The sequence below is a fragment of the Aphelocoma coerulescens genome, assembly GCF_041296385.1.
Source record: "Aphelocoma coerulescens isolate FSJ_1873_10779 chromosome Z unlocalized genomic scaffold, UR_Acoe_1.0 ChrZ, whole genome shotgun sequence".
NCBI lineage: Eukaryota > Metazoa > Chordata > Aves > Passeriformes > Corvidae > Aphelocoma > Aphelocoma coerulescens.
This window is the reverse complement of record NW_027184085.1, coordinates 10,264,729-10,278,790: the sequence shown is the minus strand read 5'-3', so window position 1 is coordinate 10,278,790 and position 14,062 is coordinate 10,264,729. Positions and strand designations below refer to the sequence as shown.

Sequence of the window (14,062 nt, the reverse complement as noted above, 5' to 3'; positions counted from 1 at the left end):
TCCCCCACCTGCCCAGCCTCTGTGAGGAGTAGGATCATTCCACGACAAGCTTCGGTCAGGGGCTGAGTGCTGGGGAAGACAGCAGGCTCCTGGGAGTTCTGCAGGGCCACACACTGAGGAAAGGGGTGAGCAGGGGCCCAGCCAAGACCTCGGCTTTCCAGTATCCCATATGTGAAGGAAGCTGCTTTGGGGAGGCATAGCATTCTACTGATGGCACCTGCAAAGCCAGGACATGGACAGGTATCCCAGGATAGGTCAGGTAGGAGCTGTGTCAGCTCGAGGTCCCACTGGCATCAGTGATGCCTCTCCAATGCATTATTGGTGCAGCAGCAGGCAGGATGATGGGACTGTAAAGACCAAAATACCAGATAGCATCACCAGCTGGGCTACCTTATACCCTCCTTCATTTTACTGGAGAAACCACTGTTTTTCTTCCCTTTTCATCTGGTTCCTTTTGGGGTCGGTATATTTTGAGCACTTCTCTCTTCCCAGGTACCCTGAGTGGCATATATGGTTTCTCAGGACTTGCTTTTCTCTGGAAGCTGTACAGGCTGAGAACTGTACAGGGGAAGTCCAAGCCTTTTGCTTAATGGGATAGGAGGAGAGACTCCAGGCTCCACCAAACACTCCATTGGTTTTCTATGAAAGAGAGCTAACTGGGGTCAGCAGATGGAGTGAGGGGTAACATTTAAATGGGAACAATGCAGAGAGGCTTGAGCAGTGAAGGAGGTGCAGGCTGAAGGGTTTGTCAAGGAGAGAGAGAGTTGCTCAGGCAGTGGGACACACTGCTGGCACAATGGAGAGCAGATGGTGGGAAGTGGGTATAAAGCATGAGGACAGAAAGAGCAGATCAGGAGCTCTGATATTTGTGCAGAGAGTCTTCAGGCAGCAGGGTTTGGGGGGAAGCTATTCTGACCCTGAGATACTGCCCCAAATCTTAAAATTCCCACCTCCTGGGCTTAGCCTGCCCAAGAACCAGGGTGGAATGTGCTGAAGATGAGGGGGATGGAAACAAGACTGCCTGGGTCAGATGTGGAACTGCTTGGATGCCAGAGCTGGAAACCCCATTTCTGAGCACATCTTCCTCAAACCAAAATGCAGCATCCCCCTCCACCCAGCCTTACTCCACCCTGCTCCCAGCTGCGAACTGCTTATGTCCAATTTTTTGTGCTAAAAATACCTTTCTGGGCAGTCAGCAAATGCGCAGCCAAACAGGAGACGTTGGCAGTCTGAGCATGAAGGGGAGTTGGGGTGTATTTGGGGTTGGTGTGGGCTGCAAGCCCCAGGCCAGGAGGGCCTAGGTGACCTGGGCAGGGGGTGGTGGGCTGACAGATTTACAGAGGGACCTGCATCACGGTGGCAGTGCCAGGGCAGTCTTGCCTGGCTTGGGTGTGTGCTTCTGGGGACAAGGCATGTGCAAGTGGACTCAGAAAGGTGGGGAGATGCTCCACATCTGTGGAGCACAGTCAGCAGGTCCTGCTCCATCCCCTGGGAAGAGGTGATGTAGCAGACATAGCAAAGGGATTATCCAGCCCCCAGGGCCTACCTCTGTTCTGCCCAGCACCCAGGAGTGCCCTCCTGGGAACCCTGCAACATGCTGGGCTCTCCCCTGTCACAGCTCTGCTCTCAGCACATGTGCCTTGAATCAGGCCTGGCAGCTCCTTAAGCCCCCATAGGAGCAGAGATGGTAGCCTTGTGCTAGGCTTGGTAGCCTTGGGTGACCAGTTACACAAGAGGGAGTCCCTGTCCCTGCCTCTGTCACCAACTGGGTGACAGCAAAGGTGCCCCGGTGCCACTCCTCTCTCAGGTGAACAAAGCTCTCTGCAGAGCTCCCAGATATTTTACTGGGCCCAAGGCAGACCATGATAACTGATCATGACCACGCTGTCACCTGTCATCATGATCAGGGCTGATCCCTCTGCAACCCAGCACTACTGGGGCTCCCCTTATCCTCCTGCCCAGAGGTTTGTAGATGAGCTGTAGAGGTTTGAGATGTCTGTGTTCTATCCTCATTTTGGGAAAGAGGTTGGAGAGTTCCTAATTTCAGGGTGGCATGGAGTATGGGCCGTTGTCCTGTTGATGGCATGGCAAGATCCCTGTGTGGAAGGAAGTTAGGGTCTGGATGGATTGGGAAAGTCAGTGGAGGGGTGAGGAAGAGCCCACAGCAGGGTTTGAGACTGGGTTCTGGCTGGGATCCTGTGGGCTTTTTCCAGTTCTCCCTGTCAGAAGAGGCTCTAGGTTCTGGCAGCACAGGGTGAAGCCCTGACTGAGGCAGACTCTGCATCCTGGAGAGGGATCAGCAGCACATGAGAACCAAGACCCCCAGATCACACAGGGTCATGTGCTTGTGCTGTGCGGGGAACAGACCACTTCCTGGCTTTCCCAGGGCTGGATCTGACTGGGTTACCCTTCTCAGGCCTGAGCCTGACCCAGCACCTTTGGGATGACATCCCAGCCTGGCTGTAGCCCACCACCATCACCTGACCATCATCTGACACCACCACCATAGGTAAAACCCACAGTGGGCTCCCTTGGGGACAGGTAGGAGGTAGGGAGGAGGATAAGACCCTAATATACTTCTGTTCTTTGCGAGTTCTGACACAGTAACAGACTTTACTATAGAGGAACATGGTGACTGTGTTCCACAAAGCCTGATTCTCAAAAGCCACGGATACTTCTCCTTTTCCTTGCGGTTTTATGGGTGGTTTTGAGCACTCAATGTTCTTCTCTATGAGAAGTAAATCTGATTGCAAATTTCAGGTGGTTTGGGTTTTTCTCTCTTCAGTCCAAAAGTCTAAGTCCTGGTAGTTCTTTGATGACCAAATGGACCTTCAGGAAACAATTGCATGGAATCAATCACATTTGCAATGATACTGAATTCAATGCATATGGCTGTGTCCCGGCTTTCAGTATTTCTTCAGCGTTTTTCTGGTGGATGCTATACACCAAGACAACATCAAATCTCAAAACAGTGATAAGTTTCTAAGGAGGGAGAGGCCAAACACAGATTGCCAGGCCTCAGTGTGCTTCAGGACAGGGGAAAAGAAGTAATTGCATCAGCTGCAATAGGAAGCCTGTTGTACCACGTGTTAATTTTTTTGTTTAATTCCATTGGTTTCGCTTCTTTAACATGCCAGAGAGAGTCAGTGAGAATGTCTGTGTCTAGCTCTGGGATTTTATCAGGACATTACCCAGTGAGTGCTGGTTGTGGCCATTCTCCTGGGTGCTTGCACCTTTGTTGACTGCACGGGGACGAGAAAAACCTGGTTCCCAAAGGACAGGGATCCACCAAGGAAACAAGGAGGACATGACTTAGTGCTGCTGCTCCTCTTGATGAAAGCTTTCTAGAAGACTTCACCCATTAACCTCACAACAGCTGCATGTGACACAGCTGGACTTGAAGTACTGATGTTCCCAAATGGACCTCAGGACACATCTAGTTTACAGAAAGCCCTCACTGTTGGTAGTTTATTGGGATAATACAGATAGATACACCAAGCACTGTCCTGAGGATGGTGGTTCCCAGGAAAGGATCTGTCAGGGAACTCTGGGCCAATGAGTCCCGACTGGGTGGTGAAAAACACCCTGGTGACAGCACCCATTGCCAGAACATGGTAACATTGGACCATAAGGCAATTTTGCTTGTCTGTCCAGGAAAACACAGAGAGAGAGATACTGTGTAAAGCACAGAGCTGAAAGAGGAATGGCCCAGGAGAGCTGCCACAGCACAGGGAGTCAGGACTGATGTAAGCTTGAAGTTGTGCAGCAGTGTGTGAGCTGAAGAGGGGCTCAGAGAAGAGCTTGGTAGTGAACAGGGACAGGAGACTGGGGGAGTGTGAGCATGCCCCAAATGGAGAGCACTTAGAGAATTCTCTCCCATGGCCAAAGACCCTACCTGATCTCAACAGTAACAGGAACAAGACACCTCCATCTAGCTCCAGGAAGACCCTCTTAGCCCCATACTGTCCACACTGTCCAGGCTGAGGGCTTCCCATTCTACAAGGCACTGAGAAAGAGCAGTTCAGAGCAGGAAAGGTTTGGAGAAGAAAGGAAAAGAGAACACTTCCAGATTCAGGAGCTTGTCTGACCTGGAAACTCTACTGGTGGGAGTCAACAGCAAGAATGTTGCAGCTGGATCAGTTCAAGGTAATAAGAAGAGAGAGTTTTGGAAGTATTTAAAAGATACGTAGATGTGGTTCTTAGGGACATGTTTTAGTGGTGGGCTTATTGTGCTGGCTTAGTGGTTGAACTTGATGATCTTAGAAGTGTTTTCCAACGTAAAAAATTCCACGATTTTAAGGCAAAAGTGATGCATTATAAGAGCAGTCTAGGGTGACCTTAGTCACATTAATCAGGGGCGTGTTCCTCAACATCATCCACTGGACCTGGAAGGAGAGAGGAGAGAGACAGATATGAGAAGGTTTTGGAGGTGTTTGTGGGAGCAGGGCTATGGGAGCCTGAGGTAGCCAGGGAAAAGGCTGGACCAAGACACCTGGGAGACTGCATGGAGCCTGTAGCCACTGTCCATGGGAAGATGTGTGAGAATCAGCACTGAGCCTGGTGGGATGCTCTCTTACCAAAGAGGAAGCTTCTTGTTCCACATGTGATTCCTCTGCAGGGCTGTCTCATTTCTGTGTGAGCTCCTCTCCTGCGTGGCGTTGCACAGACACCTTTCCTGAGCGGCTCACACTGAGTCCTGCCCGGGGACTTCATGCCAGCATGGCCCTGCCAGCGCTGGCTCAGACATTCCTCCTGGTCCTTGCTCCTCTGCTGCTTGCACGGGAACAGATGCACCACAGTCCTATGACTCCGTGGGTACATACTGAAGCAGGTAAGGGCAGATTGTGCCTCTCTCTTACAAAAATGGTTTTGCTGCCTCCTCTCTTTGCTACATGGCCCTACCCTGCTCAGCCTATAGCTGAGGCTATGGGAGGGCTGAAGCTGGTGTCTGCATCAGCCTGGGACACTCAGGCATCCTTCAGGTTGTGGTGGGGCAAAGCTCTATCTGGAATGGAGGGCAGCAAGCCTTGGCGTGCTGGGAAAGTTCCATGAGCATGAGAGTTGCAGCGTCCTTCTAAGAAGTGGGTAGTGTCACTGGGAGCAGGAGGTGGCTGGCTCTTGTTATGCAGCAGACAGATGAATCCGGGGTAATCAGAGCAGTGACAGCCTTTCTGGGCAGTCCAAGCAGCACCCCTGTCACAGGGGAAGGTGATAATTGTGCTCATCAAAGAGGTGGGGAGCTGTGAGCTCTGTTAGCTGGGATGCCTGCTCTCTCCCATAGTCCCTGGGGTTGAGGGAACTGTAGATTAGTGTGATTGCTCATATCAAAAGGCTCGTTCTGTTCTTTCTCCATACCAGGAGGGTTAGGGGCAGCTCCTGGGTCTCTGCTGGGCTCTTCCTACAAAAATGTGGGCTTTCCTATGGTGATTGTGTGCTGTGTTGAAGTCCCCATGGGGCAGAGCACGACTAGGGGACTAGGAGCTGTGAGTCATTCCCTCTGTAGGGAAATGGGACCAGAAGTGGCTAGCCAAATCATCAGATGGGTCATGAGTCATGCTGCCCATCACTGGTGGCTGAAGGGATGCTGCCCTTCCAGCAATGGGCAGCTCTCAGCTATCCCGGGCAGGATGGAGCCTCTTCTCTCCTAGTCTGTACTCATGACTGGGACTGACCCAAAAGAATCCTGGATGTTAACCCTTGGGCAGGGTGTGTGTTACTTCAGGGTGTGTAATGGCAGGAGGGGGGAAGGTGTGTGAGGGGGGTGCCTAACGAGGCTGGGAACAAGTCAAGGGTTTCATGTCTGTCGGATAGTTTGTCTGTCACAGTGAAGTGTGTGCTCTGAAGGCACTGGGAGAGACACAGCTGAGGGGGAAGAAGTTTCATGTCTGCACCATGTGGTCTAAATGATGGGGCTGGTGACAACTGTCCTTTGGGGTGGAGAGCTGGGAAGAGGGTTGAGATGATGGCATGGAAACCTGCTACCAGACAAGGGAAGTGGTGAGTGCTGGCTGGCAGGAAGTGGGCAGCTGCAGCTGAAGAGAGGTGTTTCATCCTCATTCAGGGAAGGCCACCTCCACGCCCAGTGCCTCCTCATGGACTTATTTTGTACTGAGTGAGCAAGTCTAGGTGACATGTCTGCCAGGCATGACAAGGCAGACTCATTTTGGGTGAAGTGCAGAGGCTAGGCTGAGCACTTGGGCAGGGTGTGAACTTTGTGGCCACTGGTGTGAATGTAGGTGGTCTGAGGGGCAGACTCAAGTTGAAACCTTCTTTCACCCAGTGTGGAAAAAGCTGATTAACACACAGAGTCAAAGTATTTGATTTATTTACAGTTCTGTACAGAAAGGTGTGCTAGGTCGCAAATCCATGCAGCCAGCACACCGAGGCAGACAAAAGCAGGTATAGTTACACAGACACAATCTTTGGCTATTAGTATATCTTACTGAAGTCACTGCTTGCATGCGTTACTATGACTCATCCTTTCCCCTCTTCACTGTAAAAGCACAGTGTTCCAAGAAATTATGGTACACGCTAGGTGAATGGTGGTCTTTTTGAGAGAAGGAGGCGAATGAACAGAGAACGTGCATTTTTTACTACTATTAAGAGCAAGGATTCATCACTAGGGTGATGAATAATGTAACAAAACTTATCAAAACTGAGTGTTTATTAGGTCACAGGTAAACATCCTGGATGAGAAGGGTGTTATTTTTTTTTCCCCTTTCAGGGACTTAGTCAATTCATTTTCAGTCGGTGTCATTACTGTAGTTAATGCTCCACTGCAGAATTGTTTTGTTCTTTCTCTTGTTACCTGCAACTTTGCTCCTGTTATTCACCACTGCTGCTGGCAGTCACTTCATGGGACCTAGCTGTGGAGTCTGGAATAGCAGCAGAGACTCCCTGGGTCTGGTGCACTCCCACAGCATCTGTGTTTGTGGGAAAGAGCAGCATCCCCCAGGCTGCTGGATCCCTCTGGCTGGGGTGTCTCTACAGCAGAGGGTGGCCAGCAGGGCCTGTGGATAACCCTCCTGCACTGCCCCTGAGGGTGTGAGGAGGGTAAAGCACCTGGGGGCTGGGGCTCATCCTGGGAGGTGCTGTCTCTGCCACCCCTCCGAAGAGAGGGAGAGAGACTGGCACCCCTCTGGATGGAACACCCTCACCCCGAAGATGCTGCCAGAGCCCAGTGACCCTCAGGCTCTCCCTCCTGGCCTTTGCACACAGGAAGATGTTCAGCTCCCTCTGGCTGGGACCCCAAATTGCAGTTTAAACCGAGGAGGAGCAGCTATGCCTTGAACGAAGTGGTGCAGCTCAGCTGTGCTGGGGAATCTGTGCCATCCGTCCCACGGATCCAATGCATTTCCAGAGGGACCCGGATTCTGTGGAATGACACTGCCACCTGCAAAGGTAAGCACAGGCCTGCACCACCCTGACCCAGGGTCCTGAGCTGGTGACAGACCCTCCGTGACCTGGTCATGCACGTGACAGTGCAGGAATGGCAGGCCTGGATGCCTTGGCTTTCCCCCATGTCCTGGCAGTGATGATGCTCTTTTTGTCTCAGCACCTTGCTGTGGGCACCTGCCAGGGTCTGTGCTCCTGGGGAGAGGAATCCTTCCCAGCCAGCATCTCCTGCCTCAGCTTTGAGTAGGAATAGCTGCAGGGGTTCTGCTTGTTTGCCTGGAAAGCTTCTCTAGGGTTTGGGTTGTCTCTGGTGTGGGAGGCTGTTGCTGCTGCATGGCTCACCTGTGCATGAGGGAGACAAGGAAATGGGGGCTCAAACACGCCATGGAGGGGGTGGAATCCACGGGAGGCTTGTGAGTCCTGGAGATGGAGTGATGAGGAGCCCTGTGCCCTTGGACAGTGCCTGGGCATATGACACTCATATCTGTTGGGGTGAACAGGTCTCATGAGAGACCTGTCCCAACCCTCCTCTCATAACCTCTCAGAAGTTCTCCTCACCCAGTTTTGCCTCTGACAGAAACATGCCAAAGGCCTGCTTGGTGGGACCCCAGGCTCCAGCTGACACCAGCCCGTGACAGTTACACAGAGAATGAAGAAGTGACTCTGAGCTGCAACAATGGTTTCCAGCCATCTTTCACCCATGTCAAATGTGCAAACAGGGTTCAGCTATTGAATTATTCTGGATCTCTAAAGGGAGATTTGTGGCTGGGGAGAAAGAGCAGTGACGTGTGGATTCAGCTTCAGGGGAACATAGTGTGCCTTGGTAAGCAGGTGTCAGGAAGTGCTTCCTACTGAGCTCTGTGGTCAAATTCTGCCCCGTTCATCCATCTCTGAGCTTCCACCATCACTGTGGCCAGGGATGCAATTCTGATGTCATGTCAGGGCCACTCGGATCTCAGCACCACTTGGATCTCAGCGCTTTTGATACCTGAGACCATTCCTCTACTGAATTCTGGCACAACCTTGTCCACCACCAGCCTGGACAGGCCCCAGCCCCAGCGGACACTCACCCACAAGGAAAGCCCCATCCCAACCAGCCTTGCCAAGGAGTCCCATCTAGCAGATGGATGTGTCACCTTCCCTCTCCCTTCTGGGGCTAGAGGGACTGCTTGGGATTGCTGACACCCTGCCACATACCCTGCTCCTCCTTGAAACCTCCCAGCCCAACTAACCTCCACTTTCACCTCTGCCAGAAACATGCCAAAAACCCCACTGGAGCCAAAGACTCCAGCTGGCACCAGACCAGGAGAGTTATGAGAAGAATAAAGAAGTGATGCTGAGCTGTCCCAGGGGTTTCCAGCCACCCTTCAGCCACATCAAACATACAGGAAACGTTCTGTCTGTTATCGATGGAAAACCTGTATACAGAGAAGCTTGGAATGAAAGGGACAGCAGAGGCAGTTGGATCAGACATTCAGCCCAAGTTCAGGGCACAATGCCTTGGCAAGGAGGCCTCAGGAGCTTTCCTAACTGCCCTATTCTACCCTTCCTGAGCAGGGAAGGCAGGCTGTGGGGGCACAGGAGGTTTCTGGCTCTGTGCTGCCTGGGAAAATTGCAAATGCTGCTGAAGGCAGTGTCGAGGCAGCTCCTGAGTCTGCCCTGTGCCTGCCCTGGGGTTCCAGGGATGCCCTGGTGGGGAGAAGGCTGATGCCAGCTTTAGTCCCTGAAGGTCCTAGCAGGAGAAAGTTTTGGTACAAAGGTCCCTAGCTTGATACCAAAGTAGCCATTTTGGCTGTAACCAATGCTGCCCATGGCACAAGAGGTCAGGGTCCATGCAAGGCTCCAGGCTGCATTCACAGAGAGCTGGGAGGTATGTGGGAGACACAGGTCTCCCTAAGGGCTTCTGGTAAGAACATGTGCAGAGAAGTCAGGGCTACAGTGTTGTAGGTCTGACAGGTGTTTATGGCACAGGTGACAAGAAGCCTTGTGCCAGGGTCTCGGGGATCGCAGAACTCTGCTCCCTGTGTCACAAAATCATAGAATTGTTTAGGTTAGAAAACACCTCTAAGATCATCAAGTCCAACCATCAACAAACTCTACCATGTCATCTCTAAGTGCCACATCTACGTGTCTTTTTAATACCTCCAGGGATGGTGACTCCACCACTTCCCTGGCAGCCTGTTCCAGTGCTTGGGAATCCTTTCACTAATGGATTTTTTTCTAATATCCAATCTAAACCACCCTGACACAACCTGAAATGGTTTCCTCTTCTCCTATCACTTGTTACCTGGGAGAAGAGACCAACCTTCACTTCCAGCAATAGGATCTGCCTGAGCCGCCTTTTCTCCAGCTCCCTCAGCTGTTCCTTATCAGACTTGTGCTCCAGATCCTTCACCCTCAGCCCACACAAGAAGGGTAAAGGCCTGACCCCTCCTCATGTGCCAGTCTCCCCTCCCTGTCCCTGCTGCATGCTGTCACTGTGGAGCCAGCTTTGGGGCTCAGGCTTTATGCCTTCTCAGGAGGAGTCAGGGTGTTGTTGTCCTGCCTGAGGGACAAACAGGGCACCAGAGTCTCTGGGCAGGCTTTGTGCACAGTACAAACCCTTCATGGGTTCCCCTCAGTCCCTGACTCCAGCTCCTTCTGGCCTTTCCCAGGAGGTCTGGGGGAAGAAGTTTGAAGTCCATGTCCTCATCCTCTTGCCAAGAATTGATGTGGAAGGGCTGCTCTGTGCAGTGTCCTGGAGCTCCATCCCTTGCCCTGATGGGCCAGGGAAGGGGATGCCCTGCTCCATCCCCTGGCATGCCCTGTGGAGCCATGCTCTGCCCAGCTAATACCTTCCCATCTTGTTGGTGCAGAGAAATGCCGGAAGCCCCAGTGGGACCCCAAGTTTATCTTTGACCAAGAACAGGGGACCTTCAACCCAAATGAAGTGGTGAAGATGAGGTGCCCTGAGGGGCACTGGCCTCCACCCATGGAGATCAAATGCGTGACGTTGAAGCCAAAGGAACGTTCCATGATTCCTCGTAGTGGGTGGATAGTGAGGAATGGCACAGACAACTGGCACACTATGGAGGAGAACTTGACCTGTGTGGGTAAGTTAGCAAGCCAGACACCCTCCCAGTGCTCTCAGTGTGTGCTCCCCAGGCTTGGAGAGCAGTTCTGCATGTGTGCCACAGCATCAGTGCCCTGTGCTTGGGGTGGTCAGGGCATGGCAGAGAAATCCAGAGAAAATTCTGGATGCATCCGAGGTTTGTGTCTGTGCTGTTGGCAACTCTGGCATGTGTAGTCTGGGAGAAGGCAGAACGTCCTTGTCTGCTCTGTGCTGGGGACAGGCTAGTGAGGGAATGGTGAGGTTGATGGAGTTTGGTGTCAAGGCTTGGAGGGGAAGGGAGGGAGTGATCCTCTCGGAATGCTCCCTTCACAGATGTCCTCCAGGTTGTCCCTGAGACCCTGAAGATTTCCAGCACCAGCATCAAACTGAACTGGACCTGCATGCTCCCTGACATGTGCCAGCATATTCGGGCCAGGTGCCGGCTGGAGCAGCGTTCCTCCTCAAACTGTGAGGGTGAGGAGGTGAAGGGAGAGGAGATGTTACAAGGCCAGGAGGGAACTTTCACCTGCTCCCCTCTGCAGCCCTTCACTGTCTACAGTGTCACAATCTCCCTGCTGCCTAGCACAATCCTGTACACACGGCTCCTCAGGACAAAGGAAATGGGTATGTTTACATGAAATGTCAAGATGCTCTTCACCCTGAAGCTCAGCCAGGACATCTGCTCCCTTCTGTGATGTTCCTGGGATCAGAGCTGCTTGCTGCCTGTGGGGATCTGGGGAAGGGGCTGTGCAGGGGCCTGCACACTTCACTTTCCCCCTCCTCACCACACCATTGCTGCTGTGGGGGACAGCAGCCTTTGTGGGGGACAAATACTTGCTATCCATGCATGATCCTGTTCTCCTGTGCTTCCAGTGCCAGACAAACCGGAGGAGCTGCGGCTGGATCCCAGCACAGGGTCCCTCAGATGGAAGGCGCTGCCCTCCTGCAAAGGGGAGATCATCGGATACCAGGTACCAGGGGTCCATGGAATGCCCTCACCTTTCCAGGCATCTCCCTGCCTGGAGCTCTGTGCAGGCACCCTGAGGAGAGGTGTGAGCCCTCCTTGGCTGGGGCCCACAGGCTGTACACTGCTGGTGTTCCTGGTAGGGCCCGGTCCCCTCCTGTCCCCAGCCAGCAGTCACAGCCCCTCTTCACAGAGCTGCCCAGTGCAGAAGCAGGATGTTGGTGCTACTGTCTAGCAGCTCCCTGTCCTTCCTCCAGCTGAACATCACCACCATGAGAGCAGAGGATGGCAGCTTCCTCGAATTCAGTCAGGTGTTGGTGAACCAGTCTGTCTCCGAGTACGTGCCACCTCGTCAGACAGCTGGCAGCAAATACCTGGTGACAGTGCAGGGCCTCACAGCAGCTGGGGCTGGGGCTGCATCACAGCTGGAATTCCAAACCTACGTCCTGGGTAATGGTTGTTCTGCCCTGGGTCTGGTGGGGGTGGCTTCTTAGGGGTGAGTGCTGAGCCTGGAGCAGCTTCCTGTGTGTGCAACCACCCTGTCCCAGCTCAAACAGGGGCAGAAGTGTGGGCACCTGTCTCAGCAATGGGGATGGGGCTGGCTGAGTCCTGCCTCGAGGGCTTGCATTGCCAGGTCCCCAGAGGAGCTGTGCTGCTTCAGCCACTGTGTGTGCCTTTGATAGCAGACCTGCCCCCTCTTCCACTGAAGAAGGTGACACCCATCCCTGCATTTGAGTGCATTTGGCTCAAGGTCAGAGAGCCCTAGGGCTGCTGAGCCTGGGTCTGTGTCCTCCTGCTGTGTGCAGGATGGCTGAGCAGGCTGCCAGACCCTCCAGCTGGGAACATGGGACAAGGCCCTGTGCTCCAGAGCCTCCCTCTGCCCTACCCAAGCAGATGTGCAGGCAGGGGAAGATGCTGTCTCACTGGCTGTCCCTGCAGCAGCCAGGGCAGCAGGGCCTGGATGTGCATGGCTACACATATGGAGACACCCAGCACCAAGGCTGGGGCCACTGCTGGGACATGGCCTTGGCTGTGGCACCCACTCCTCTCTGTGTTTTAGTTGCAGGGCAGCCTCTGGGCCCTTGGCCTGGCTCAGCAGTCACAGTAGTGGTGGTGGTGGTGGTGTTGATCCCCTTGTCTGCAGGGATCCTCTGGTTCATGCTGTCCAGGTGAGTGGCAGGAGATTAGCAGTCTCAGCTTTGCCTCAGGCCGTGCTGTGCCGTGGGGTGAGTGGGAATGGAGAGGGCTCCCCAGCTGCTCCCACCCTTCTCTGGGTGCAGAGGATGCAGCTGGCTGGTCCTACCACAATTTGCTTCTAGGGCTTCTGGCTGGGGCTCTAAGCCCTGGGGCTCAGGGCTGGGACAGGGGCCCTGTGTGCTAAGAGACCCTCTCCCCTTGTTGCTGTTGCAGCCACCGCTGATGTCCCCTGAGGTGTGGGTGGGCAATGCCTGCCAGGGCAGAGGGAGGGTGTGCAGAAACCTCCATGCCACACACTGCTGCTGGGTTCAGCAGGGTCTGGCCCACTCTCACTCACTCAGGACTGCCCTTTGCCTTCCCAGAAAAAAGAAGGCCTTGCCCAGCAAAGTCGAGGAGGATCATTACACAGGTAGGGTCCCCAGCACAGAGGGGACTGCAGGGCTAGAGCTGGGAGGGGAGCAAGTGTATTTCAGGAGGGCCCGTTGCCATTCTGAGGTGCCTGCAGGCAGCCCAGCTGGCTTTGGCTGATCTGTCAGAGCAGTGTGTCCCACATCTATTCCCAGCTGAGACCCTGCTCAGTGGCCTCTTCCAGCAGCTTCTGGCTGGGGTCTCTCCGAGGTGCCAGTGAGGGTTGGGAACTGCTCTTCCTTCTCACCCTCTCTGGGGTAGGCAGCAGCTCTTCCCAGCCCTGCTGTGCTGATGGTGTGCATCCCAGGATGATCTGCATCCTGCCTGGGGCTGCCCTGCTCCTTCTCCCACAGCCCTGGGGTCCCTCAGGCTGTTTCTGTCCTCTTGTCCCCCCCAGAGCTCCAGCCCTATGAGAATGCACGTGAGGATAATTACTGTGTGATGAAGACTTTTCTGGCAGAGAAAGATGCAGGTAGGAAATGGGTTGTCCTGCCTGTGACCCCACATGTCACAGAGAGAGTGGGAACAGGCAGCTGTGATGGTGTGTCTGAGCTCCTCGTGCTGCCAAGGGCATGCAGCAGCCTCTGCCCCAGGTTCTTTTGATCTCCTCAGGTAAATATGGCCAGGCTGGAGAGGCATTTCGCAAGCCCCTGCCTGTTCTGGTGTTCTCAGGAGAGTCAGAGCAGTGAGGAAGAAGAGCAGCTGGAACGGACATCTGAGGCTCAGTGGTGATGGCACTTCCCTTCTTGAGGCTTGGCCCTCCACCACTGGAAGCAGGACAATCTCGTGGTTCTCGTGGTTTATTGCTTCCCCTCAAATTTTCTCCTTCATCAAGCTCCAGAATCCTCTGTCACAGCACAGGAGCAGCTCAAGTAATGGGATGACCTTCTTGTGGCAGCAAGGATGTATTCTGGTAGTTGCCCAGTGCTCTGGCATAGCCATCTCACCAGCATCTTGGTGCCTGCAAATGTCCCCTGAGACTGAAGGAGCTCACAATTCCTCTTTCC

General features: G+C 53.7%; 1 protein-coding gene across 1 annotated transcript; it reads left to right on the top strand.

Moving 5' to 3' along the window:
• The first annotated feature begins 4,719 nt into the window (after nt 1–4,719).
• LOC138103509 (uncharacterized) lies at nt 4,720–13,744 on the top strand. The gene is made up of 9 exons (XM_069001837.1): nt 4,720–4,831; nt 10,251–10,487; nt 10,820–11,110; nt 11,360–11,457; nt 11,708–11,900; nt 12,511–12,619; nt 13,010–13,056; nt 13,453–13,527; nt 13,668–13,744. Exons 1-9 carry the CDS (start codon nt 4,720–4,722, stop codon nt 13,742–13,744), a joined length of 1,239 nt encoding a protein of 412 aa, XP_068857938.1.
• The last annotated feature ends 318 nt before the right edge of the window (nt 13,745–14,062 follow it).